This window comes from Phyllobates terribilis, unplaced genomic scaffold (assembly GCF_046119375.1).
Source record: "Phyllobates terribilis strain yellow unplaced genomic scaffold, ASM4611937v1 Scaffold_3__8_contigs__length_932513732, whole genome shotgun sequence".
In the NCBI taxonomy this organism is placed as follows: Eukaryota; Metazoa; Chordata; class Amphibia; order Anura; family Dendrobatidae; genus Phyllobates; species Phyllobates terribilis.
Window position 1 is genome coordinate 267124412 of NW_027362763.1, and position 27647 is coordinate 267152058.

General features: G+C 46.1%; 1 protein-coding gene across 1 annotated transcript in view; it reads left to right on the plus strand.

Moving 5' to 3' along the window:
• Positions 1-27647, plus strand: part of SCHIP1 (schwannomin interacting protein 1) — a 771081-nt gene that overhangs the window by 128009 nt on the left and 615425 nt on the right. Inside the window, exon 2 of the mRNA XM_073674798.1 lies at positions 23456-23520. Within this exon, the coding sequence (XP_073530899.1) occupies positions 23456-23520 (65 nt within the window). The remainder of the gene's footprint in view (positions 1-23455; positions 23521-27647) is intronic.

Here is a 27647-nt window from a genome sequence, read left to right on the forward strand (position 1 = left end):
GACTGCTCTAGTGGAGTGAGCTCTTATGGAAATTGGAGGGTCCTTTCCTTCTGACTCATATGCAAGGGCGATAGTCTTAGTTATCCATCTTGCTAGTTGGTTTATAGACTTTTTTGTCTTTGTTTGTTCCTGAATATTGTGGAAACAAATTTGAGTCCAGTCTCCAGGGAGCTGTCACTTCTATGTAACGAACGACCAACCTCTTGACATCCAGAGTATGAAACGATCTTTCCCTGTCGTTTTTTGGATACTGGCAAAAAGATCGTACAATTACTTCTTGATTCAAGTTTGCATTGGAAACTACTTTGGGGAGGAAAGAGGGATCTAATCTGAAAATCAGCCCGTCGTCCAAGATTCTTAAATAAGGATCCAGTACTGAGAGTGCTTGGTTCTCACCTACCCGTTTTGCCGTGGTGACCGCTACCAAAAAAGCTGATTTAATGGAAAGTAGGTCTATCCCTGCATGTGTAATGCAGGTGCCAGAATGCAACGCACAGAGACACAAGGCGAGAACAGTCAGAGATGATTGTAAACAGTTTTATACAACAGGTATACTGAAACAAGGGATTAGCAACAAGGGTAATGAACAGTGGTTTGAAATATCAGAAAAATATGAAATTTCTCAAAGTAAGGCGCAGTCTCTCAAAGTAAGGCGCAGTCTCTCAAAGTAAGGCGATGCCCTCAATCATGGGAGACACCACACAAGTTCTTTAACTGTGCATTTGGCCCTAGCGGGGGTCACCGGTTATTCCCGCTAGGCCGTGAGTCTCTTCCGGATAAATTCAATTAAATCACGTTGTGCTACTTTAGCCCCAACCGCTCCCCTCCCAACCTGAGTACCTAAACCCAATTGTCCCCGGTACCGTGGGTGAACAGTGGAAGTGACGGCCCTGCTCACATATGCAGCACCTCTCTGCTTGGCCGTTGGAGGCAGTCTCTCGAGCCTTGGATAGGGGGGTCCAGGCCTCGTCTGTCGGCGGGCGACGTCGGGTTCCGCGAACTCACTCAGCACCGCGATCAGGTTCCTAGTCTCCTCAGCAGGCACAGCACTCGGGTCACAACTGTGAGGGATCCGGAGCTCTTTTACCGGTGCCCGGCTGGAGCACCTCTCAGGCCTCTGGATTTGGCCTGTCACGCGGGGTTTCTCAGGACGCAGGGAGCACGTCTGCTCCTTTCTGCTGCTTGGCGCCAAAGACCCCTCAGGTTTGGCACGCTGGCCTCTTATCTCCCGTAACTCCTTCCTGGAAGTCACCTGATCGGGTCCAGCGTCTGAACCTGCTCTCCCTGCAACTTCCCTTGCATATTTTGGTTCCGCTTGACTGTATCTGGCCAGTAGATGGCAGTCTCGCTCCATCCTTGAAACGTCATGTTGAAGTTCTTTTACAAGCTTTCTTGCCTATTCTACATTCCTCCCTCCATTTTGCTAGCCAGTCCTCGGGCGAGTGGACTTCTCGCTGAATTGATGTCTCCTTCCAGGCAGTGCAAGCTCAGACAGGAGTTGGGCACACTCCTGCGTTTTCTGTTGGATTCGAGACCAGATAAACTCTTCCTGAGCATACCGGTTAGGAGGAATTCCGGCATTAGTCCGCTCAGTTCTGCGGGGCTCTTCTTGCGGAGGAGACTCCGGGAGATCCGAGGAATCAACTACTGGGGATTGCAAATCATTTCCCGACTCATTCTGAGTTCCACTCGGGAGTGGCACCAACGGTTCTGACGGGCCCAACTGCATTGTGGCCCATCCTTCTTCATCCCCCAAGGTTCCTGTATGTGGCACTTCAGCCAACACATCTGAGAGCCCAACTCCGTTACAGACTTCTGCTTCAGAGGAGCAAGGTCGCAACATATTACGGTGCAACACCCTGGATGTCGCGGCGTCATCCCCTTCGGGCCTAACCTCGTAGACGGGGTTGTCTGGGTGAACCTTCTTCACCACCCGATATGGTATTGCCTCCCAACGATGGTCCAGCTTACTCCCAAATCGTTTAGCCCTCACCAGCACTCGGTCTCCTGGCTGAAGCGATCCACCTGTGGTCGGGGGCCGAACTGCATGCTCTACTTCCTGAAACTTCTGAGCAACCAGTCTTCTCACGGTATGGAGTCGACGCTGGTGTTCTCGAATCCAGGTACTTGGGCTACTGCCCGGGCCGGGGTCTTCTGAGTCTAGCTCCAGTTTGGTGATTTCTCGGCCACTTCTTCCAAACAGCAACATGCAGGGGGTGTAGCCGGTGGTTGCATGAACTCGATTATTATACACCCACACCAGCTCGGACACAAATTCGGGCCACTTCATCTTTTTGTCCGCTTCCAGTGTTCGCAACATTTGCAACAGGGTTCGGTTAAAGCGCTCGCATGCACCGTTCCCTTGCGGGTGGTAGGGCGTTGTCCGGGAACGGTCGATCCCATAGATGCGGTATAGCTCATCCATCCCTGGTCAGAATGTATTCGCTTCGGGCACCCATAAATCCGGATGAAATCTTGACAGATGGCCTTGGCTGCGGCTTCTACTGTCTGATCTTTAGTGGGCGTCACTACTGCGAACTTGGTGAAGTGATCAGTCATGACTAAACAGTGTCCATAACCATTGTATGAAGTTCCTACCATCAGGTAGTCAATCATCAAGACTTCCAAGGGGGAAGAAGTTCGGATGGTCTGAATGGGAGCTCTTTGCTCCGGGGGCTTGTTCAACTCACACTGGCGACATGTTCGGCAGACCCCCCTCGACTTCTTGCCGCAGTTGAGGCCAATACACCAGCCGTTGCAACCACCGGAAGGTCTTTTCTACTCCGAAGTAAGCACCTCTTCTATGAGCTTCTTGGGCTAGCTGTGTTACTAGCGCTCCTGGAACTACCACTTGCCAGGTAACATCAAACTCTCGAGGCAGCTGGATTCTTCGGCATAGCAAGTCGTCCTTCAGGAGGAGCCTCTCCCACTGGCCTAGGATTTGTAGGGTAGTTGGAAGTGAAGCGGCTCTGGTTTCCTGGTCGGGTCTCTGATTAAGGGCGACCCATTCTCTCAACTTTGCTAGCTCCGGGTCCAATTGCTGCAGATGTATCCATTCGTCTCTTGAACGGCCCAGAATCTGAGTGGGCCTTGGCTCCTCTCTGGTCTCTTGGGCGTCGACCACAGCAGCGGCGAACTGGCTGAAATCCGGGATCTCGTCGCCTTCGAGCTCCTCATCTCTGTCCTTCTTCGGCTCCGCCTGAGTGACCCGGGACAGGGCATCTGCATGTGTGTTCAGGGCCTTGGACCGATAGGCGATTTTATACTGGAATTTGGACATCCTTGCAACCCACCGCTGTTCTAACGTGCCCAGTTTGGCGTTCTCCAAGTGGGCCAAAGGGTTGTTATCTGTCCGCACTTGCACTTCTGACACTGACAAGTATTCAGCAAATTTCTCGGTCATGGCCCACACCAGTGCCAGTAGCTCCAGCTTAAACGAACTGTAGTTGTCCGGATTCTTCTCCGTATCTCGGAGTGACCTGCTAGCATACGCGATCACTCGCTCTTTCCCTCCTTGTACTTGAGCCAGCACTGCTCCCAGCCCATGCAAGCTTCCATCAGTGTACAACATGAAAGGCTGCGAAAAGTCAGCGTAGGCCAGAATTGGAGCATCTGTTAGCGCCATTTTCAATGCTTGGAATGCCTCTTCTTGTCGTGGGCCCCACTGAATGGGCTGCCGCTTGGCTCCCCCGGCCTTTCCTCTCAGCAATTCATTGAGCGGGATCGCAATCTTAGTGAAGTCTTTAATGAATCTGCGGTAGTATCCAGCAAGCCCCAGGAAAGCCCTTAGTTCCCTTAGATTGGTGGGCGTGGGCCACTTCTGCACGGCAGCTACTTTCTCCGCAGTGGGGTGCACACCTGCACTGGACACAGTGTGCCTCAGATATTCAATTTCTCGTTTGAAGAGACGACACTTACGAGGCTTAATTTTCAGGCCGTGCCTTTGTAGCCATTCTAACACTTGTTCCAATCGGCGGAGATGATCCTCAAACGTAGCGGAATAGATAATTATATCGTCCAGATATATTAAAGTGGCTTCAAAGTTGAGGTCCCCCAAGCATCTCTCCATCAGCCGTTGGAAGGTTCCTGGCGCATTTGTTAGTCCGAACGGAATTTGATTGAACTCAAACAGGCCCATAGGGAGAACAAAAGCTGTCTTCGGGCGATCCTTCTCAGCTACTGGGACCTGCCAATAGCCACTGGCCAGGTCGAGGGAGGAGAAGAATTTGGCGCTCCCTAGTGCAGATAGAAACTCTTCGATTCGGGGGAGTGGATAGGAGTCCCGTACTGTACAGGCATTCAGCTTTCGATAGTCTACGCAGAATCTCAGGGTACCATCCTTCTTTCGGACCAGCATGATCGGAGCCGCTCAGGGGCTCTGGCTTTCACGGATTACACCGTTCCGCAACATGTGGGCCAACAGCTCTTTCACCTCCTGGTACATTTGAGGCAGAATCTGCCGATATCTCTCTCGGATGGGAGCAGTATTTCCGGTGGGTGTTTCGTGCTGAATGTCCCGAGTGCAGCCGAAATCATCTTCATGCTGTGCAAACACTCCCTGATATCGCTGTAGAAGTTGTTCGATCTGCCTTACTTGTCCGGCAGAAAACTCAGTCAGGTTAGCCTCCATTTCTTCCAGGAGGTGGCGTCCAGCCAACGGTTCTCTTCCATGTTCCTGGCTATTGAGGTACACCTCTAGGGTCCATGGCTTTCCTTCCACAGGTGCCAGCCCTATAGCGTCAGCTCTAGTAAGGGCCTCTGGCATTATGCACACTCGCGCCACCTCTTGTCGGGGCAACAACTGTAAACTGGTGCCACTTAAATTGATGCAGCGCACGGGTACTCGACCGTGCCGCACGGTGGCCAGAGTTCGAGCAATCAGGAGTCCAGAGGGCGCTTCTTCTCCCTCCATTGGTTCAATTTGAATGTCCACGCCCTCTAAGGACACATGTGCCAGCACCGGCAAAGTGAGTACAGTCTGTCCCACCGGCAGTGTCATTGTGGCTTTGGGTGGTATCGATACCTTACCAAGGTACTGAGAGGTAGTGGGCAACTTTTGAATCTGACTGACCCGCACGAGGTGCTGGAACACTCTCTAGTTAGCTGGGTCTCGAGTGGCGCGGGTCCAGTTGTTTTTGCTACAGCCCTCAGCCAGGAACTGTCCGACTTCTTTCAGCACATTCATGCCCAGGGTTACAATGGGCCCATCGCCTCCGGGCCCTGTGGTCAGTACGATCCCTTTTCGACCGAGGTCCTTTCCACATGCCTGCACGGACATCCATACTACTCCCGCTACTGGGATAGGTAGTTGATTAGCCGCCACCAGTTTGACAGTGGGTTCCCGGCAGGAACGAGCGACTTCAGGAAAGTGACTTTGGAAGTACGTCTCAGGCATAGTGGTCACTTGAGACCCGGTTTCCATCAAACAGCGGATCCGCTGCCCATTGAATTCAGCCCATATAATGGGCCTCTCGGAGACAATGTCTTCAGAGCTCCCTCTTCTACTCTCCAAAGCTCGAGACCCCACGGTATGCTCCACAACCGTGGGGCATTTTAGTTTAACGGCTGTCCCCTCCTCCTCCTTTCTCGGTTGGGACAGTCTTTGGAGATATGCCCCCTACCTCCGCAGGTCCAGCACTCCGGTCCTCGTTCTGCCGATAGGTCGGGTACATGTCGTGCTGGGGCCGGATAGGAACGTCTTTCTCGTTCTGGTCTCCATCTGCGTTGAACAGTACGGTCCGTCGGCAAGGGGGCAGTAGGAGTCGTCGTAATAGCATTCAGCTCACCCCGAATGTCTTGAATTTCCTGACGTATTTCCCATGCCCAATCAGGCTCTTGGTTGGTGAATCCAGGAGCAATTGCCTCATGACTTCTAACTGTGGCTTTGAGAACAGGAACTTCTCTCTCCAGGACTCTAGCTTCAGCCCCTACCTCCAGGAAGCCTATATCAGGGCTCAATCGCAGCCGCTCCTTCAGGATCTGCCTCAGGGAAGGGTCTTTCAAGCCAGCAATCAGTTGGTCACGCAACACCTCGTCCAATGGTCCCAGTCCTCGGTTCCCATCTCGAGTTTTCTTAGTGATATGGGCCGTCACTTCCTGTAATGCATTAACATACTGATTTACTGTCTCATTTTCCCCTTGGACCCGCTGAAACAACTGTAAGCGCAAGTGTCCCAAATCTGTAGTGTCACCGTGCATGTCCTCTAGAATTTTTATCACTTTATCCACAGTGTCACGGTCCCCAGGTGGGCGGTACATCACAGTCTGCCGGGCCTCTCCATCAAGGGTTAGGAGGGCCAGCTCCCCCTGGGCTAGAGGGTCAAGGGGATACATACGTAGCATACTTCTCAGTCTTTCTGCCCAGTCCCACAGTGACATGCCATCCCCTGTAAACTTGGGAAGATGGCTGAGCATAGCCCCCAGGGATATATGGCTCCGGCCGGACCCAGCCACAGACTGATCCGCCATCTCTGCGTCTGAATGTTGCATCCTGCCGACTACGCCAAATGTAATGCAGGTGCCGGAATGCAACGTACAGAGACACAAGGCGAGAACAGTCAGAGATGATTGTAAACAGTTTTATACAACAGGTATACTGAAACAAGGGATTAGCAACAAGGGTAATGAACAGTGGTTTGAAATATCAGAAAATTACGAAATTTCTCAAAGTAAGGCGCAGTCTCTCAAAGTAAGGCGCAGACTCTCAAAGTAAGGCGATGCCCTCAATCATGGGAGACACCACGCAAGTTCTTTAACTGTACATTTGACCCTAGCGGGGGTCACCAGTTATTCCCGCTAGGCCGTGAGTCTCTTCCGGATAAATTCAATTAAATCACGTTGTGCTTCTTTAGCCCCAACCGTTCCCCTCCCAACCTGCGTACCTAAACCCAATTGTCCCCGGTACTGTGGGTGAACAGTGGAAGTGATGGCCCTGCTCACGTATGCAGCTCCTCTCTGCTTGGCCGTTGGAGGCAGTCTCTCGAGCCTTGGATAGGGGGGTCCAGGCCTCGTCTGTCAGCGGGCGACGTCGGGTTCCGCGAACTCACTCAGCACCGCGATCAGGTTCCTAGTCTCCTCAGCAGGCACAGTACTCGGGTCACAACTGTGAGGGATCCGGAGCTCTTTTACCGGTGCCCAGCTGGAGCACCTCTCAGGCCTCTGGATTTGGCCTGTCACGCGGGGTTTCTCAGGATGCAGGGAGCACGTCTGCTCCTTTCTGCTGCTTGGCGCCAAAGACCCCTCAGGTTTGGCACGCTGGCCTCTTATCTCCCGGAACTCCTTCCTGGAAGTCACCTGATCGGGTCCAGCGTCTGAACCTGCTCTCCCTGCAACTTCCCTTGCATATTTTGGTTCCGCTTGACTATATCTGGCCAGTAGATGGCAGTCTCGCTCCATCCTTGAAACATCATGTTGAAGTTCTTTTACAAGCTTTCTTGCCTGTTCTACACATGCTCCAAAGGTTCAAATGAAGGTTTACATAAGGCTTTCAACACCAGGTTTAGGTCCCATGGCGGAACAAAATCTCTAACTGTAGGTCTTAGGCGAGAAACTGCTCTGGTGAATCTTGATATCCATGGATGGTCTGCCAAGGGATAGTCCAGGAAAGCACTAAGGGCAGAGATGTGCACTTGTAATGTGTTCTGCCTAAGGCCTTTATCGAATCCCTGTTGGAGGAACTCGAGGATCTTAGGGATGTCGTGATGAACTGAATCCATGACTGAGCCTTTAGTAAAAGAACAAAATTGTTTCCATATCCTGGAATATATGGTTGATGTTACCGGCTTTCTGCTAGCCTGCAGAGTTGTGATTACACGGTCCGAGAGGCCTTTAGAGGCTAGGATCTGCCTCTCAGGATCCAAGCCGTTAACTGGAGAAGGTGGACATCTTGATGAAACAAGGGACCTTGAGATAGAAGGTCTTTCCTGTGTGGAAGTCTGAATGGATGATCCACCAATATTCAATGTAACAGCAGGAACCAGATCTTTTTAGGCCAATAAGGCGCTATCAGAGTTAAAGTTGCCCTCTCCTGTCTTATTTTCTGCAATACTCTCAAAATCAGTGGGATTGGTGGGAAAGCGTATAGAAGACCCACTCCCCAGGGCTGAGAGAGCGCGTCCACTCCTTCGGGATAGTCGCTTGGACTGATGGAGAAAAAACGCCGAAGTTTCTGTTTTTTCCTGGTCGCAAACAAGTCTATGGAGGGTGTGCCCCATCTTTGGATTATTAGTTAGAAAACGTCTGGGTTCAATTCCCATTTGGAAGACCAGATTTTTTCCCTGCTGAGGTAGTCCGCTACTGTGTTTTCGGATCCTTTGAGATGGACTGCTGATACCGAAAAAATGTTTGCTTCTGCCCACCGGAAGATCTGTGCTCCTAGAACTTGTAGCAAACAGTCTTCAGGTCTGGACAAGAGGATGAAATTGGCAGCAGAAATAAAGTTTTCCCTTTCCTGGTGGACAAAACCCTCAAACATAAGAAAGGTAGTAGATTGGATCTTCCTTCCCGTCGTGCGGATCTCTACGGATGCCAGTCAAAGAGGTTGGGGTGCAAACGTAGAGAGCAGATACTTTCAAGGTCCATGGTCTTCCAAACTACAAGGAAGATCTTCGAATTTCAGAGAACTAAGGGCAGTCTGGGAAGCTTTCCAACAATGCCAGGATCTGGTCAGAGGAAATCATGTAAAAGTTTTCTCGGACAACAGTACCACCATTTCCTTCCTTCGTCAGCTGGATCTGAATGTCTCCATTTTGAACCTTCTGTACTCTACCCATTGATTTAGGGGTTTGAGATTTATTACCGTACGTCTTTTGCCCTACTGTTTCAGTGTCGAAAAGAGGGAAGAGTAGTCACCTGAACCAAATTCCGAGGGAGGTACTCGTTTGACCACACCTAGAGATTTCAGCGTTATTATATCCTACCAAAGTCTTTGTGAGGCCGAGGGAGAGAGAGGACGAGTAATTTGAAAATGCTGCGGGGGAGGACAGAAAAACTCTATTTTGTATCCCCCTCTTATTGTCCGCAGGAGCCATTAGTTTTTTGTTATGGTCTGCCACTTTTCCGCAAAAAAACAGAGCCTCCCCCCAACCCCTATAGCGTCAGGGTCTACTCGACGGGCCAGAGGAAAACTGGGCTGCTCTATCTTTTCCCCCATTCCTGTAGGACCATCTACCCATTTTACCTTTACCCCTAGAGTCTCGTTTAGGGGATCGGGGGTGGGATTTATGAAAGGGCTGGTATATTTTTGTTTTTTCCTCAGGGAAACCTTTTCTCTTATCCGATGCCCTTTCCAGATTCTCATCAAGACCTGGGCCAAAAACCTGGGAACCGGAAAAGAGGATGGAACAAAACTTGTTTTTTGAATGGCTATCCCCCGACTAAGTCTTAAGCCAAATCGCACGCCTCGCCGAATTAGAAAGCACACAACTTCTGGAGGCGAACCTAACCGATTCAGCTGATGCGTCAGCCAAAAACTGTGTCGCTAGTTTTAACATTGGTAGAGAGTCTGATATTATCTCTCTAGGAGTGTTAGATACTATGTGATTTGATAGCTCATCTATCCATAGACACATGGACCTAGCCACAGAGGTAGCCGCTATATTAGTTTTTATAACTACTGCCGATGTTTCGAAGCATCTCTTCAGCATAGTCTCTGCTTTTCTGTCCATCGCATCTTTTAGACCAGATGTGTCCTCAAAAGGGATTGAAGTCTTTCTCGCCACTTTGCAATAGGGATGTCAACCTTGGGAATTTCCTCCCACAGCTTGATATCCTCGGGGTTGAATGGAAGCCGAGCCTTAAATTCTCTTGGAATAGTAAGTTTCTCCTCAGTGTCTTCCCATTCTTCGAGAATGTTCTCATTTACAGGAAAGTCCCTGTTTCTTTGTCTTTTTAGGCTGTGTTCACACGATGCGTATTTCATGCGTTTCCGCGGCGTTTTTGCAGTTGCGTAAACGCCGCGGAAACGCATGAAAAACGCATGGTAGAAGGGCAGCAATGTTCCCCAATGGAAATCCGCATGTGCTGTGCCCATGATGCGGATTTTTCCGCAGCGTTAACGCTGCGGTCAAAAATCCGCAGCATGTCAATTAATTTTGCGGAAACGCGGCGATTTCGCCGCCATTGACTTGCATTAGAACGCGCCAATTCCGCAAGACAGCATTTGTACTTGCGTAATTGGTGCGTTATAATGTGCGGATGGTACCCGGGTGTGGAGGAGAGGAGAGTCTCATCCACACCCAGGTACCATTGAAAAAGCTGTAAAAAGAAGAATAAAATAAAAAATAAATGTATTCTTACCTTCTGTCGGCCCGCGCAGCGCTCCCGCTTGGTTCCCGGCACTTGCAGTGAGTTGTAGGACCTGCGGTGACGTCAGAGTCATGTGACGGGTCACGTGACGCTGACGTCGGCAGGTCTTTCAATTCAAAGTTGCCGGGAGAACGGAGTGAGCAGGACAGCGCGGGCCATCGGAGGTAAGTATATACACTCTCTCGGTTCACACTGTATAAATCCATGCTGTTTGCATGGATTTATACAGTGTGACCTAGTTATCAAGCACTTTCCAGGTGATGCTAACATCGCCTGGAAAGCGCTTGTCAATCTGCATGCGGAAACGCATGTGAATCTGCATGTGGATCCGCATGTATTCTGCAGGAAAAACGCATGCACAATCTGCATGCGTTTTTTCTGCCAGGGAGATGCAGAAATGATGCAGAAATTTTCTGCTTCATTTCTGCATCGTGTGCACATACCCTTAGACCCGAGAACATCTCATCTTGTTTAGATAGGGGTACGTGAGTGTCCTCAAGATTCATAGTATTCCTCACGAACCTTAATAAGTCATCAATATGCTCTATTGAAAACATATTTTTCTTCCTTTCCTCCGAAGGCATCTGGAAGACAGTTTCCTCCTCCCCTTCCAGACCCAGCTCCGAGGGTGAATCCACATATTCCCCTTCCTCAGACGATTCCTCCATTTCCCACCTAGGTCTCTTATGGCGGGAGGAGGACTGCACAGTCTGGGGTATCCGGTACGTTTGAGCGGGTATGAGTTCAGAAACCATATTCCTAACTTCCTCTCAGATCATGGACGGCATATCCGTTAGGAATGACGCCTTCTCTTCTTTGAGAACCTTAGCAATGCATTCGTCACATAATTGTTTTTTATACGAATCCTGCAGCTTAGAGTTGCAAGATATACATCTCCGGGATCTCCTAGAGGAGGATCCGGATTTCTGGGTTCCTATATCCTATTTTAAAGGAGACATGGGAATTTTTGTTTAATAACCAATTCTACCAAAATTTAGGGGATTGAGGATTATCAAGACAGAGAACACTCACACTACCCAGGGACTCTGCAGGGACTACTGACCTTATAGGATTAGTATCCATTGTGTCAGGGAGTGAGTGTGCAAGGGTACCCTTTTAAAGGGTGTTACCTGATCCAGGTGGTGTGAGACACGCCCTCATCAACAGCCACTGCGATTTTTTTGTAGGGGTGTATCCTTCTGCTGCCCAGCGCGCCATGCAGAATCCAGCGTGCGCTCCACCCTGAAACGCATGCGTCCTCTTGGAGTGCCCTGCTTGATTCCTTAGGCTGGGCGCTTTCCCAGAGCACACATTTGCAGTATTGTGTGCGTTCCAGCCTGGAATGCACGCGTCATCACGGCGTGCCCCGGAAGTAGTCATGCCGCTCCAGGGCGCCTGCGCAAGCCTCCCGGCTCTGTACCATGTGCGTTCCCAGGGCGCGCACCGGAAGTTCGGCCGGCGGATCTCGCGCTCCCAGAAGAAGGGCCTGGAGGCATGGAGTGCACTCCACCCTGGAACGCATACTCCTGAACAGGGAGTCCGCCGGCGGATAGAAGCATCCAGCCGAAAGCCCTCTGTACGAGGGGTGCGGCGCAGTCGGGAGTCCCCTCCACCGACCCAGCAGAGGGACCTCTGGCCAGAGGAGTTTCAGCATAGAGCCTTTTGACCAGGGGAAGAAGAGAGATCTGTTCTCCCCGATCCCCCTGGCTCCAGATACTTTTCCTTCTTTCTTCTTTCTTTTCTGAACCTCTTCTAACAGCATCCTGTCCTGCTAGGGACAGGAAAAACACTGAGGGTGAGGTGAGGGGGGGAGGGCTTTTAACCTCTCATGTGTTTCCTGTCCCTAGAGGATCAGAGGAACTACCTCCTGTCGTGCTGTCATGATGGACGATCTGGTAAAATGGACATGTCTTTGTGTTTTTTGCACTGACACATGGTCAATGAAAAACATGTATATGTGAATAGCAGCATAGACTATAATGGGTACATGTGGTATCAGTGAAAAACACGTACATGCAACATGGACGTCTGAATGAGACCTAAGGCTAAAACACAGACCATGCTCGGATAACAATACCCGACCCAACCTGCAAGTCTCCTGACCTGAGTTATCTGCTTCAAAGGCACCACATATTGGCAATAATAATAATAATAATGTTAGCAATAATAATCTTAGCTAGTGGCAAAATATTAAGCAGCAATTCATGTATTCTGGATATGATTTCCTGTCCTTTCCCTGGCATATGTGAACATTTTGACATTATCCAGCATCACAACATCTTTTTTCCCACATGAACCTTCTCAGTTAGGAGCACAACTAATCAGTTTATGTGTGTACTCCAACATAGCTAGCTTCATAAATTTAGCTGCAATTGAGCTCTAATCAATACTTCATGTTCAATGGTGCAAAACTGAAATTACTATAGATTTTCTGACTGCTGCACATTTAAATTATTCAAACATTTACTGCCAGTTATTGTAGTTTTCTTATTACAGTCTCAATAAATAATGTCTGTTCATGTATAAATGAATGATGTCATCTCAAGGAATGTCAGAAGTTATTTGCTGATCAGATGCTCTCTGCCTTGAGGTTACTGAGCTTTCATGAAGCAGGAGATGTGAGCAGCGTGCCATAGGTAGTCAAAACCAGCAATAAACTGGACAACTCAATCTATAATATCAAACTAAAAGTACCAACAATTATGATTTTATTGTTAACATCTTGTCAAAGATATTTACATACTGTAATTGTGAGTCATTTAAACTGTAGACTTCAGAGTGCTTGCTACAATTGTCTGAGAGATAGCACAGCCTAGAGTCTAGACTGATACATTTTACCTATAACAACAACACTTTGTAGCAAGTTATCAGGCTGTGAGAAAGCTCTATTTTATGGCCATGGGTATAACGATCGTGGTCACAGAGAGTGCGACCAGGCCCATGCGAGAGGGGTGCCTGCCGATGCCAAAGCCTACCCCAGTTGAATGTCCACCTAAGGACGGACATTCAGCTGAAATGTATTAGTCCACAGAGACCCGCCAGGTCCCAGCACAGCAATATATGCCACTGGCCAATCAGAGGCCGTTAGCTGACAATAGCTGACGGTACATGGCAGTGACGTCATACATTGCCCATAGCAGGCATGCCGATGTCAGCTGCCGGCCTCTGCGTTAGCTATAGAAGATGACATCACGTGTTTTGGAAGCAGGGGAAGGTGAGTAGCATGTTTTTTTTTTATGAATTAGAGAACAGCGGCAGAACAGGGGAGATATATACCAAGAAGGAACCGAGGATGTGGGGCATATGTAAAAGGAAGGAATCCAGGAGGTGGTACAGGATGGGGAGACATATACAGTCTTGCTCATCGTTATTGGCATCAATGAAGTTTAAGTAGATAATGTGGAATATCTCCTTAAAAAAATAAATCAAGTGAAACAGTTTCTTTGTATAGAGCAGTGCTGGCGAACCTATGGCACGCGTGCCAGAGGGGGCACGCAGAGCCCTCCCTGTGGGCACGCGCGCCATCGCGGCGGCACTAGCGCTACTGGATCGGGCCCGGCGGATGGGAACTCTGAGCCCGCCGAGTGCCGACGCCAGCCCCGCTACTTCAACTAGATTTGCGTTCTCTGTCGCACATCTACCTGAGGTGTATTGCAGCGCACGAACTTGCCAGGCCCGTGCGCCGCAATACATGCTGCTGGCCAATCAGAGGCCAGCAGCTGACGTCATGCGCCCCCGTCGCTAGGACGCTGGAGTCAGCTACAGGAGAGGAGAAGGAATGTGAGTAGGAGTGTTTATTATGTGTTTTTTTTTTTTTTTTTAATATGCGATGCACAGCGGGGGAGCATATATACATGGACTGGGGGGAGGGAGCATATATACATGAACTGGGGGAGACTATATATACATGGACTGGGGAAGGGAGCATATATACATGGACTGGGGAAGGGAGCATATATACATGGACTGGGGGGAGGGAGCATATATACATGGACTGGGGGAGACTATATATACATGGACTGGGGAAGGGAGCATATATACATGGACTGGGGAAGGGAGCATATATACATGGACTGGGGGGAGGGAGCATATATACATGGACTGGGGGGAGGGAGCATATATACATGGACTGGGGGGAGGGAGCATATATACATGGACTGGGGGGAGGGAGCATATATACATGGACTGGGGGGAGGGAGCATATATACATGGACTGGGGGGAGGGAGCATATATACATGGACTGGGGGGAGGGAGCATATATACATGGACTGGGAGGAGGGAGCATATGTACAAGGACTGGGGGGAGGGAGCATATATACAGTACAGACCAAAAGTTTGGACACACCTTCTCATTTAAAGATTTTTCCACATTTTCATAACTATGAAAATTGTACATTCCCACCGAAGGCATCAAAACTATGAATTAACACATGTGGAATTATATATTTAACAAAAAAGTGTGAAACAACTGAAAGTATGTCTTATATTCTAGGTTCTTCAAAGTAGCCACCTTTTGCTTTGATGACTGCTTTGCACACTCTTGGCATTCTCTTGATGAGCTTCAAGTGGAAGTCACCGGAAATGGTTTTCACTTCACAGGTGTGCCCTGTCAGGTTTAATAAGTGGGATTTCTTGCCTTATAAATAGGGTTGGGACCATCAGTTGTGTTGTGCAGAAGTCTGGTGGATACACAGCTGATAGTCCTACTGAATAGACTGTTAGAATTTGTATTATGGCAAGAAAAAAGCAGCTAAGTAAAGAAAAACGAGTGGCCATCATTACTTTAAGAAATGAAGGTCAGTCAGTCCGAAAAATTGGGAAAATTTTGAAAGTGTCCCCAAATGCAGTTGCAAAGACCATCAAGCGCTACAAAGAAACTGGCTCACATGAGGACAGCCCCAGGAAAGGAAGACCAAGAGTCACCTCTGCTTCTGAGGATAAGTTTATCCGAGTCACCAGCCTCAGAAATCGCAGGTTAACAGCAGCTCAGATTAGAGGCCAGGTCACTGCCACACAGAGTTCTAGCAGCAGACACATCTCTACAACAACTGTTAAGAGGAGACTTTGTGCAGCAGGCCTTCATGGTAAAATAACTGCTAGGAAACCACTGCTAAGGACAGGCAACAAGCAGAAGAGACTTGTTTGGGCTAAAGAACACAAGGAATGGACATTAGACCAGTGGAAATCTGTGCTTTGGTCTGATGAGTCCAAATTTGAGATCTTTGGTTCCAACCACCGTGTCTTTGTGTGACGCAGAAAAGGTGAATGGATGGACTCTACATGCCTGGTTCCCACCGTGAAGCATGGAGGAGGAGGTGTGATGGTGTGGGGGTGCTTTGCTGGTGAAACTGTTGGGGATTTATTCAAAATTGAAGGCATACTGAACCAGCATGGCTACCACAGCATCTTGCAGCGGCATGCTATTCCATCTGGTTTGCGTTTAGTTGGACCATCATTTATTTTTCAACAGGACAATGACCCCAAACACACCTCCAGGCTGTATAAGGGCTATTTGACCAAGAAGGAGAGTGATGGGGTGCTACGCCAGATGACCCGGCCTCCACAGTCACCAGACCTGAACCCAATCAAGATGGTTTGGGGTGAGCTGGACCGCAGAGTGAAGGCAAAAGGGCCAACAAGTGCTAAGCATCTCTGGGAACTCCTTTAAGATTGTCGGAAGACCATTTCCGGTGACTACCACTTGAAGCTCATCAAGAGAATGCCAAGAGTGTGCAAAGCAGTCATCAAAGCAAAAGGTGGCTACTTTGAAGAACCTAGAATATAACACATATTTTCAGTCGTTTCACACTTTTTTGTTAAGTATATAATTCCACATGTGTTAATTCATAGTTTTGATGCCTTCAGTGTGAATGTACAATTTTCAAAGTGATGAAAATACAGAAAAATCTTTAAATGAGAAGGTGTGTCCAAACTTTTGGCCTGTACTGTACATGGACTGAGGGGAGGGAGCATATATACATGGACTGGGGGGAGCATATATACTTGGACTGGGGGGAGCATATATACTTGGACTGGGGGAGGGGAGCATATATACATGGACTGGGGGAGGGAGTATATATACATAGACTGGGGGGCATATATACAATGATTGGGGGAGGGAAGCATATATACATGGATTGGGGGAAGGCAGCATATATACATGGATTGGGGGGCATATATACAAGGATTGAGGGAGGGCAGAATATATACAAGGATGAGGGGAGGGCAGCATATATACAAGGATGAGGGGAGCATACATACAAGGATGGGGGCAGCATATATACAAGGATGGGGGGAGGGCAGCATATATACAAGGATGGGGGGAGGGCAGCACATATACAAGGATGGGGGTATATATCAAGATGGGGGTGAGCATACAGTGGGTACGGAAAGTATTCAGACCCATTTAAATGTTTCACTCTTTGTTTCATTGCAGCCATTTGGTAAATTCTAAAATGTTCATTTTTCTTTCTCATTAAAGTACACTCTGCACCCCATCTTGACTGAAAAAAAAACAGAAATGTAGAAATTTTTGCAAATTTATTAAAAAAGAAAAACTGAAATATCACATGGTCATAAGTATTCAGATCCTTTGCTCAGTATTGAGTAGAAGCACCCTTTTGAGCAAGTTCTGCCATGAGTCTTCTTGGGAATGATGCAACAAGTATTTCACACCTGGATTTGGGGATCCGCTGCCCTTCTTCTCTCCGTCAGATTGGATGGTGAACGTTGGTGGACAGCCATTTTCAGGTCTCTCCAGAGATGCTCAATTGGGTTTAGGTCAGGGCTCTGGCTGGGCCAGTCAAGAATGGTCACAGAGTTGTTCTGAAGCCACTCCTTTGTTATTTTAGCTGTGTGCTTATTGAACCTTCGGCCAAGTCTGAGGTCCAGAGCACTGTGTAAGAGGTTTTCATCCAGGATATCTCTGTACTTGGCCGCATTCATGTTTTCTTCAATTGCAACCAGTCATCCTGTCCCTGCAGCTGAAAATCACCCCCATAGCATGATGCTGCCACCACCATAGTAACATAGTAACATAGTTTTTAAGGTTGAAGGAAGACTAAGTCCATCTAGTGCAACCCATAGCCTAACATGTTTCACTATTGGGATTGTATTGGGCAGGTGATGAGCAGTGCCTGGTTTTCTCCACACATACCGCTTAGAATTATCACCAAAAAGTTCTATCTTCGTCTCATCAGACCAGAGAATCTTATTTCTCATAGTCTGGGAGTTCTTCATGTGTTTTTGAGCAAACTCTATACGGGCTTTCATATGTCTTGCACTGAGGAGAGGCTTCCGTCGGGTCACTCTGCCATAATGGCCCGACTGGTGGAGGGCTGCAGTGATAGTTGACTTTGTGGAACTTTCTCCCATCTCCCTACTGAATCTCTGGAGCTCAGCCACAGTGATCTTGGGGTTCTTTACCTCTCTCACCAAGGCTCTTCTCCCGTGATTGCTCAGTTTGGCTGGACAGCCAGGTCTAGGAAGACTTCTGGTGGTCCCAAACTTCTTCCATTCAAGGATTATGGAGGCCACTGTGCTCTTAGGAACCTTGCGTAATGTAGAAATTCTTTTGTAACCTTGGCAAGATCTGTGCATTGCTACAATTCTGTCTCTGAGCTCGTTGGGCAGTTCCTTTGAGCGCATGATTCCCATTTGGTCTGACATGCACTGTGAGCTGTGACGTCTTATATAGACAGGTGTGTGCCTTTCCAAATCAAGTCCTATCAGTTTAATTAAACACAGCTGGACTCCAATGAAGGAGTAGAACCATCTCAAGGAGCATCACAAGGAAATGGACAGCATGTGACTTAAATATGAGTGTCTGAGCAAAGGGTCTGAATACCTATGACCATGTGATATTTCAGTTTTTCTTTTTTAATAAATTTGCAAAAACTTCTACATTTCTGTTTTTTTCTGTCAAGATGGGGTGCAGAGTGTACTTTAACGAGAAACAAATGAACTTTTTAGAATTTACCAAATGGCTGCAATGAAACAGAGTGAAAAATTTAAAGGGGTCTGAATACTTTCTGTACCCACTGTACTCTTTATTTCTGCAGTCTCATACCCCTGCTCCTTTCTGTGGCTGCTCTATACTGCGCTCGCCTGCTCATTGTATCAGTTGTTTTTTCTAAACTTATACCTCAATATTTAGGTTAAATTGCCGTGTTGGCACTTGGCGATAAATAAGTGGGTTTTGGATTGCACTTTGGGCACTCGGTCTCTAAAAAGGTTCACCATCACTGGTATAGAGCACTCGTCTTAAATTCAAAAGAGCAAATGATAAACAATAATTTAAAACAAAAAACAAAGGGAGGGAAAAACAGAAAAACCTAAAGCTTGCTGTGTCACTGGTATTGGCACCCTTTACATTAATTTAGTATGGAAACACATTTTGACTTGCCTGTGGTAAATCACAAAAGAGCTTCACCTGTGATTAATTGTTGATGTCCATATGACATGAATTAGCCAATGAATTATGACTTAAATGTTTTAAAAAGCCACATGGTAGGCCCTGTTCCCTTTGCACAATGGTGAGGACAAAGGAGCTGCCCAAGGACATCAGAACTGCTACTATTAGCAAACACAACACTTCCAAAGGGTATAAGGCTATCTCCAAAAACCTTGGTATCCAATTTTCAACAGTGCACAATGTTATTAAAAAGTTTGCCAAGTATAGAACCATCAAGAACTTCTCTGGACGTGGAGGAAAGAGGAAAATTGACAAGAGATATCTTCAAAGGTTGGTGTGAATGGTGGAAAAAACATCATGTCAAACATCCAAAGACCTGAAGGCCAACCTGGAACAGTCTGGGGTCATGGTTTCAACAAGTACCATATGCCGCACACTAAATCAAGCAGAGCTTTATGGCCAAAAGCCAAGGAAGAAAGCATTGCTGAAGAAAAGACATAACAAGGAATGACTGATCCTTGCCAAAGAGTACCTTGACAAACCACAAATGTTCTGTGGACAGATGAAACAAAAATGAAGCTTTTTGGCAATATAAAACAACAGCTTGTTTACAGATGGTCAAATGAAGCTTATAAGGAAAAGAAAACCTTACCAACAGTTAAGTATGGTGCAGGATCCATGGTGCTGTAGGGTTGCTTTGCTGCATCTGGTACTGGAGGCCTTGACCGTATCACAGGAATCATGAAATCAGAGAATTATCAAGAGATTTTAGAGCGAAATATCTTACCCAATGTAAGAAAACTTGGTCCTGACCTCAATGCCATTGAAAATCTTTGGGGTGAGCTGAAATCTGCCATTGGGAAAAAGAACCCTGCAAACATTCAAGAGCTTGAACAAACTGATTGAGAAAAAATTCTAGTTGAGAAGTGCAAGATGGCTACAAGAAACGTTTGGAAGCTGTCAGCCATGCCAAAGGGAGTGCAAGTATTAAATAGGGGTGCCTTTATTGCTGCACATGATGTTTATTCTGTTTCTTCTTTGAAATTGCAACATGGAAGTTGAAAAACAATGTTTTATTGTTGTATTACTTTGGACCACTAATTAAAAAGTCCTGAGGATATAACTTTTGTACATTTCCATTTATTTCTGAAGATATTGTACAGTCTATGAAAAAAATGAAGGGGTGCTATGAAAAAAATGAAGGGGTGCCAATAATGGTGAACAGCACTGTATAAACCTAGGAGGGGCCCAAGATGAGGGACATTACTACATAGTGGGGGGGTCAACAAGTATGACCTCATTGATTTAGAACACTACCAGGGCCCATATATGTGACCAACATGCAGAGGACGCAGGTCCAAATTTTGTACCGGGTCCCAATGGACTCTAGTTACTCCACTGTTTATGGCTCATGTTCTAAGTTAACAGATGATTTCCTAAACTAGATACATTTAAAGTAAGTCCTCAGATTTAAAGTGTATTAAAGGCTTTTCCTATGTTAGCACGTTAGGCTGGGTGCACATATGTTCAGCACTGCACTCAGCAATGCACCCGCATTTATGAAAATGCTGGATGGAAACTCATTAAGCAACTGATCTCATTGTTTGCAATGGGATCATTCCTACCTGTCTGATAAATCAATTTTTGCTCCAGACAAGTGCAAGCAATCATTCATTGGCCTGATCATGTCATGTCAGTATTCCACACACAGCATCTTTTTCAGGCGGAATCAGCCTGATAAAGCACCACAAAAAAACAAACTGCAAAATGAACATAATGCACAGCAATGTCAAAGCAACATTACTATGTACATGTTTTGTCTTATATTACTTTTAACCACTTCAGAGTTCAGAAACCGTGAAGCAGTTATAAGACGTGACATACTCATTCTTCGGGCGACTTCTGCTCAGAAGCCGCCTGCTCTCTATACTCTACGGTATAGAGTAAGAAATGCCGGGAGTGAAGCCACCACAAGAGCGACAGCAAAGCCACCGGCAAAGCTGCTGTAAGAAAATTATCACTGTGTTCCTGAAGAGACTTTGCCTTAGCGGTTGCGCTGGCATGTAGTAGACACTATGTGCACATAGCCTTACTCTAAATCCAGAATACTCTGCTAGCAGATCATTAGACAATTAATGCAACATTAAAACTTTGATTATATTTTGAGGTATGAAGAGAAAATAATAGCATAATCTTCAAAATTAAACTGCAAAAGAACATATAAAAACCCTATTATTAAAGCATATTTCTACATGGCTGTAATTCATGCATTTGGATTAGACAAGGATGAGGACATGCCTATTGTAATTTTATGCTACAGTGATACATAAAACAGCAGGTATATCACATTCATACGTCCTTGATCTAAGGTGCTATTTATACTATCTTGCATACAGCTGCTTACATACCTTAACCAATGTCTTCTGTGGTTATTAGGCTTCTTGGTTCATCTAAGCCCTTCTCATAAATGGCCTTATAGATTAATACACTGGGAACAGGACAAGGCTACTGGATTTATTTCGGCAATGACATTAGTTAGGTTTGTTCCAATATTGACATGACCAATGGTCTACTTAATGAGAGGTAGAGTAACGCCACTAATTTATTCCCTTGCCTGTGATACCTAAATAAATCATTTTCCATGTAAGTGGCACAAACTTGTTGAGGTCCCAAAAAGTATAACAGCATGGTAATCGTAATAAACTTGATATCTTCATGGAGGATTATGGTTCCAAGAGCTAGTAATAAGCCATGTTGACAAGTAGAAAATACTGATCAGAGATCCATTTTATATGTTTTTTTCACTACTCATATTTAATAAAGCAGAAAAAGGAATTTAAGGCTAATTGTTCACTAGTGAAAATATCATTACTGGTAATAGTGGTAAGTCTTATTCTTTTAAGAGGAAAAATATATATGTTTGTACCGTGTTAGCCAGTAGATAGAAAAATATTAAGATTTGAGAGTCCTCAGTGGTTGATACCTTTTAATGGCTGACTGAAAAAATAGTAACAAATCTTTCGAGACTACTCAGCCCTCTTCATCAGGCATAGAATAACACAAAATCTGAAGAATCACATATTTATACACAACAGGACACAGGAATAATGCAATAGATGAGACAAGTGACGTGAAGCAGAACTATGAGTATGGGAAGGGGAGAAACTGTTCCCAGGCAAGCTTGTTCACAGTCATTGTCCCATGTAAACCTGGCCAGTGAATAACCAGTCCCTGTTGGTTTCTCCCTGCCTGATCCACTTGTGTGACAGATTTATTCCTGTATGTGTACGGAGACTACTGCCAGTCACTGGCAGCGGGAGGGTAGGAGTGCCGGAGACCGGACTTGGCCATGACTAGTCAACTATGTGGCTTGGTCCTAAGATGGCGTGTAAAGTATGTTTGTCAAACAAACATGGCTAAAATCATAGAATCAGTGTCTGATGCATGCTGCCTGTGGTTTGGTGCAGCATCCATCCTCTTTAATTTTACCTTTAAGACCTTTGTGACCTCCTTTTCCTCAATGGTAAATCAGGTGTGAACAAATTAGCTAAGACAATAGCCTAGGTGTGAATCAAGTCTTAAACCACAAAAGGATCTAATTTCCTTTTTGACTATTTAGAAATAAGAACTTTTACAGATATCAATAGCAAACAACCCAAAGAGGTTGGTAACTTTGATAAACGTGTATGCATACTGTCTAACAGGCGCCAAGGATTTGTCCAGCCTCAAGACCTTAGCACCACATAATACTGGTACTGGAATGCAAACATATTATGTCTGTGTAAAATCGACCTAAGAATCAGCTGCATTTATAAAAATTATTCATTTTTTTAAACTAGATGTTTTCTGAGCGGCTTTAGCCTGAGGTTATTAGAATACAATGCAAAATAACAAACCCACCTGAAATGTTCTATAAGCTCTGGAGCTCATTGATGGATGATTACTATGAAAATTCAAAGGCAAGAAGGGATTGCATATAATAATGAAAAATAATTGAAGACCATATCCTTCCCCTTTAAGCAAAAATTGCGCAGAATAAAGCAAAAGCAATATTTTTATTCTGATTCTACTTCATTAAAATCAACAAAATATTCATGCCTCAAGCATTCCCGAGTTCAAAAAGGCACCATTTATCTTTCTGTGGCTGCCAGTCATATCCCATTGTCACTCAGATGTTCTGAAGGGACTCAGAATATCTTGATGTACGCAGGCATTTTAATATGAAAAGAATAATTTGAATGGTGCAACGAAAAATCCACTTGTCAGACGTCTCTGTTTCTGAATCCTGCTCCAGCTCTTTATTGAATCACAAATGGATTAGCCACAAAGACAAATGTAAGGAGAATGGGGTTAAGGAGCAATTATGGCAAGGCTGATCTAGATGAGTTTATCTGTCATAATTCCACAGATAACAGTCTAAGGATAGATATGTTTAAGTCATTAATTCTGTTGTGGCACTGAATGGGTTATTGAGTGAAGGCAAAGCTGCAAATTAGCTATTGACAAGGTCAGTCTTGGGAAATAATCAACATTGATATGTATCTCCGCTTGTCTGTCAAGCTTATTGGCAGGCAGTTCCAGTTTCCATATATTTCTCAGTACGCTTTTTTTTCCCTGCATGCTTAAAATGTATACATTATTTTTCAAATCTAAAATAAAGGTCAATTCTTAGACTGAGATTTGCATAAAATGCTAATGAACATACACTAGACATCCATTGTTTTCTTTTCTTCCAGGAAGAAGTCGGAAGGCTTCAGCACTCGTTTGAGCAAATCCATGACGGGGCCTGTTTTGTAGAAAGGTAAATTTATTCGCTATTTACCAACAATGAGGACTGGTTCAGAGATGTTAAAGTCATTAAAGCTTTGATCAGTTACCCCAAAATGGACACTGATGGTTTATCCTTGAAACTCGCTCACACCAGTGTATACAGTCATGGCCAAAAGTATTGAGAATGAGACAAATAGTAATTTTTCCAAAGTTTACTGCTTCATTTTTTGTAATGGCAATTTGCATATACTCCTGAATGTCAAAGAGTGATCAGCTTAACAGCAATTACTGTACTTGCAAAGTCAATATTTGCCCAGAAAATGAACTTTAACCCCCAAAACACATTTCAACATCATTGCAGTCCTGCCTTAAAAGGAGCAGCTAACATCGTTTTAGTGATTGATCCATTAACACAGGTGTGGGTGTTGATGAGGACAGGGCTGGCGATCAATCAGTCATGATTAAGTAAGAATGACATCACTGGACACTTTAAAAGGAGGCTGGTTCTTGGTATCATTATTTCTATTCAGTTAACCATGGTTATCTCTAAAGAAACACGTGCAGCCATCATTGAACTGCACAAAAATGGCCTAACAGGGAAGAGTATCGCAGCTACAAAGATTGCACCTCAGTCAACAATCTACCGCATCATCAAGAACTTCAAGGAGAGAGCTTCCATTGTTGTCAAAAAGGCTCCAGGGCGCCCAAGAAAGACCAGCAAGCACCAGGACCGTATCTTAAAACTGTTTCAGCTGCGGGATCGGACTACCAGCAGTGCCGAGCTTGCTCAGGAATGGCAGCAGGCTGGTGTGAGTGCTTCAGAACACACTGTGAGGCGGAGACTCTTTGAGCAAGGGCTGGTTTCAAGGAGGGCAGCAAAGAAGCCACTTCTCTCCAGAAAAAACATCAGGGACCTACTGATATTCTGCAAAAGGAGCAGGAAGTGGACTGCTGAGGACTGGGTAAAGTCATTTTCTCTGATGAATCCCCTTTTCGATTGTTTGGTACATCTGGAAAACAGCTTATTCGGAGAAGAAGAGGTGAGCGCTACTACCAGTCTTGTCTCATGCCAACTGTAAAGCATCCTGAAACCATTCATGTGTGGGGTTGCTTCTCAGCCAAGGGAATCGGCTCACTCACAGTCTTGCCTAAAAACACAGCCATGAATAAAGAATGGTACCAGAATGTCCTCCAAGAGCAACTTCTCCCAACCGTCCAAGAGCAGTTTGGCGCCCAACAATGCCTTTTCCAGCATGATGGAGCACCTTGCCATAAAGCAAAGGTGATAACTATATGGCTCATGGAACAAAACATAGAGATTTTGGGTCCATGGCCTGGAAACTCCCCAGATCTTAATCCCATTGAGAACTTGTGGTCAATCATCAAGAGACGGGTGGACAAACAAAAACCAACAAATTCTGGCAAAATGCAAGCATTGATTATGCAAGAATTGACTGCTATCAGTCAGGATTTGGTCCAAAAGTTGATTGAGAGCATGCCAGGGAGAATTACAGAGGTCTTGAAGAAGAAGGGGCGACACTGCAAATATTGACTTGCTGCATTAACTCATTCTAACTGTCAATATAACCTATTGGTACTCATAATATGATTGCAATTATATTTCTGTATGTGATATAAACATCAGACAAACACTAATAAAAACAAGAGGCCAGCAGATCATGTGAAAATATAATTTTGGTGTCATTCTCAAAACTTTTGGCCATGACTGTACATCAGATGAGTGATTTTATATCGGATAGCACTCAGACCAATGTTATTGCTGATACACAAATCTGTCAATGGAAAAAAATCACACCATGCTGCGATTTCACTCTAAAGTCAGAAGATACTCACCCACTCAAGTCTATGGGTACGAGGAAAACATCGGGCTGCACTCGGATGACATATCCGATATCCACCAACTCACAGAATGAAGAAGATGAAGAAACTGTGTTCTCCATCTTCTCCTCACCTGTGCTTTGATTTTCTCATCTAAGAAAATCGGATCACACTATGCTGACCCTAATCAAACTGATCAGAGTTTGATCAGAGTGTAATTTGCATAATCAGCCTGATTCTCTTGGATGAGAAAATCTATGGCCGTCTGACCGTAGCCTAAATGTCAGAATTGGTAGTCCCAGTGTAGGTGGGTTTCCAGCCACTTATAATGTTTTATTTTTTAAAAAACTCTGCATGCTATACTCACCTTATTATTATATCCCCCACCACTCTTGTTGGACACTTCACTGGTTCCTTGTTAGTCTCTGTACTTCTTACTTGGTCTAAGCCAGGGTTCTCAAACTCAGCTGGGTATATGGGCCGCACACTGAAAAAGTTACATTTTTAGTGATACCATTTTTTTCTATACACCTTTTGAACTGGTCCTCATCTTGTAGTAATGCCCCATCCTGGTCCTCATCTTGTAGTAATGCCCCATCCTGGTCCTCATCTTGTAGTAATGCCCCATCCTGGTCCACATCTTGTAGTAATGCCCCATCCTGGTCCTCATCTTGTAGTAATGCCCCATCCTGGTCCTCATCTTGTAGTAATGCCCCATCCTGATCCTCATCTTGTAGTAATGCCCCATCCTGGTCCCCATCTTGTAGTAATGTGCCCACCCTGGTCCTCATCTTGAAGTATTACCCCATCCTGGTCCTTATCTTGTAGTAATGCCCAATCCTGGTTCCCAACTTGTAGTAATGCTCCATCCTGGTCCCCATCTTGTAGTAATGCCCCATCCTGGTCCCCATCATGTAGTAATGCCCCATCCTGGTCCTCATCTTGCAGTAATGCCTCATCCTGGTCCTCATCTTTTAATAATGCCCCATCCTGGTCCCCATCTTGTAGTAATGTGCCCATCTTGATCCTCATCTTGAAGTATTGCCACATCCTGGTCCTCATCTTGTAGTAATGCCCCATCCAGGTCCCCATCTTGTAGTAATGCACCATTCCTGATCCCCATCTTGTAGTAATGCCCCATCCTGGTCCTCATCTTGTAGTAATGCACCACCCTGGTCCTCATCTTGTAGTAATGCCCCATCCTGGTCCTCATCTTGTAGTAATGCCCCATCCTGGTCCTCATCTTGCAGTAATGCCCCATCCTGGTCCTCATCTTGTAGTAATGCCCCATCCTGGTCCTCATCTTGTTGTAATGCCCCATCCTGGTCCTCATCTTGTAGTAATGCCCCATCCTGGTCCTCATCTTGTCATAACATCCCCCATCCAGGTCCCCATATTGTAGGAATGTCCCCATCCAGGTGGCCATATGTTCCCATCCAGGTGGCCATATGTTCCCATTCAGGTGGCCATATGTCCCCATCCATGTGGCCCTAGTGCACATAACAGAGAAAAAAAAAAGATTCTTCTCACTTGTCCTCCGTTCCCTCGGCGTCCTTCTTAACATGCAGCATGCAGGCACCATAGACCCCTTGACAATCGCCGCCCGGTCCAGGAGCCGCCGACATGAGCGCTGTAGTGCAGTGTATTGCCGTGCAGAGACCGGCTCTCTGCACAGCAATACCAATGCCAGCCACCGGCCTATCAGAGGACAGCAGCTGACATCTGCGCATGTCAGTGACATCATACGCCGCTGCGCTGGGACGCAGATGTCAGCTGCTGGCCTCTGATAGGCCGGCGGCTGGCATTGGTATTGCTGTGCAGAGAGTCGGTCTCTGTGCGGCAATACACTGCACTACAGCGCTGATGTTGGCGGCTCCTGGACCGGGTCGCGATCGGGGTCTATGGTGTCTGCGGGCCTCATGAAGCAGCCAGAGGGGCCGCATGCGGCCCGCGGACTGCATGTTTGAGACCCCTGGTCTAAGCAGACCTGTGACCTCTGAAGTCAGTGACTGACTGCAGCAATAACCAGCACATCACTGTCCAACCAGACAACGCAGGAAGTAAAAAGTATTATTTGTTTCAAAATTTTACAGCATTCTGATAGTTTTTTAACAAATCAAATTAAGTGGCAGGACAACCCTTTATAATTTAGTATTGTATCTGCGCCCCCCCCCCCCGATGAAGCTATGGTGAAACGTGTGTCGGGGGCAAACATCTGAGGTGGTTTGTTTGATCCAGTCTTATTATGTTTAATGTTTCTTATCTTTAGTCTCTGTGTGGGCTCTTATGTGGACGTATCAGTAAGGGCTCATATATCAC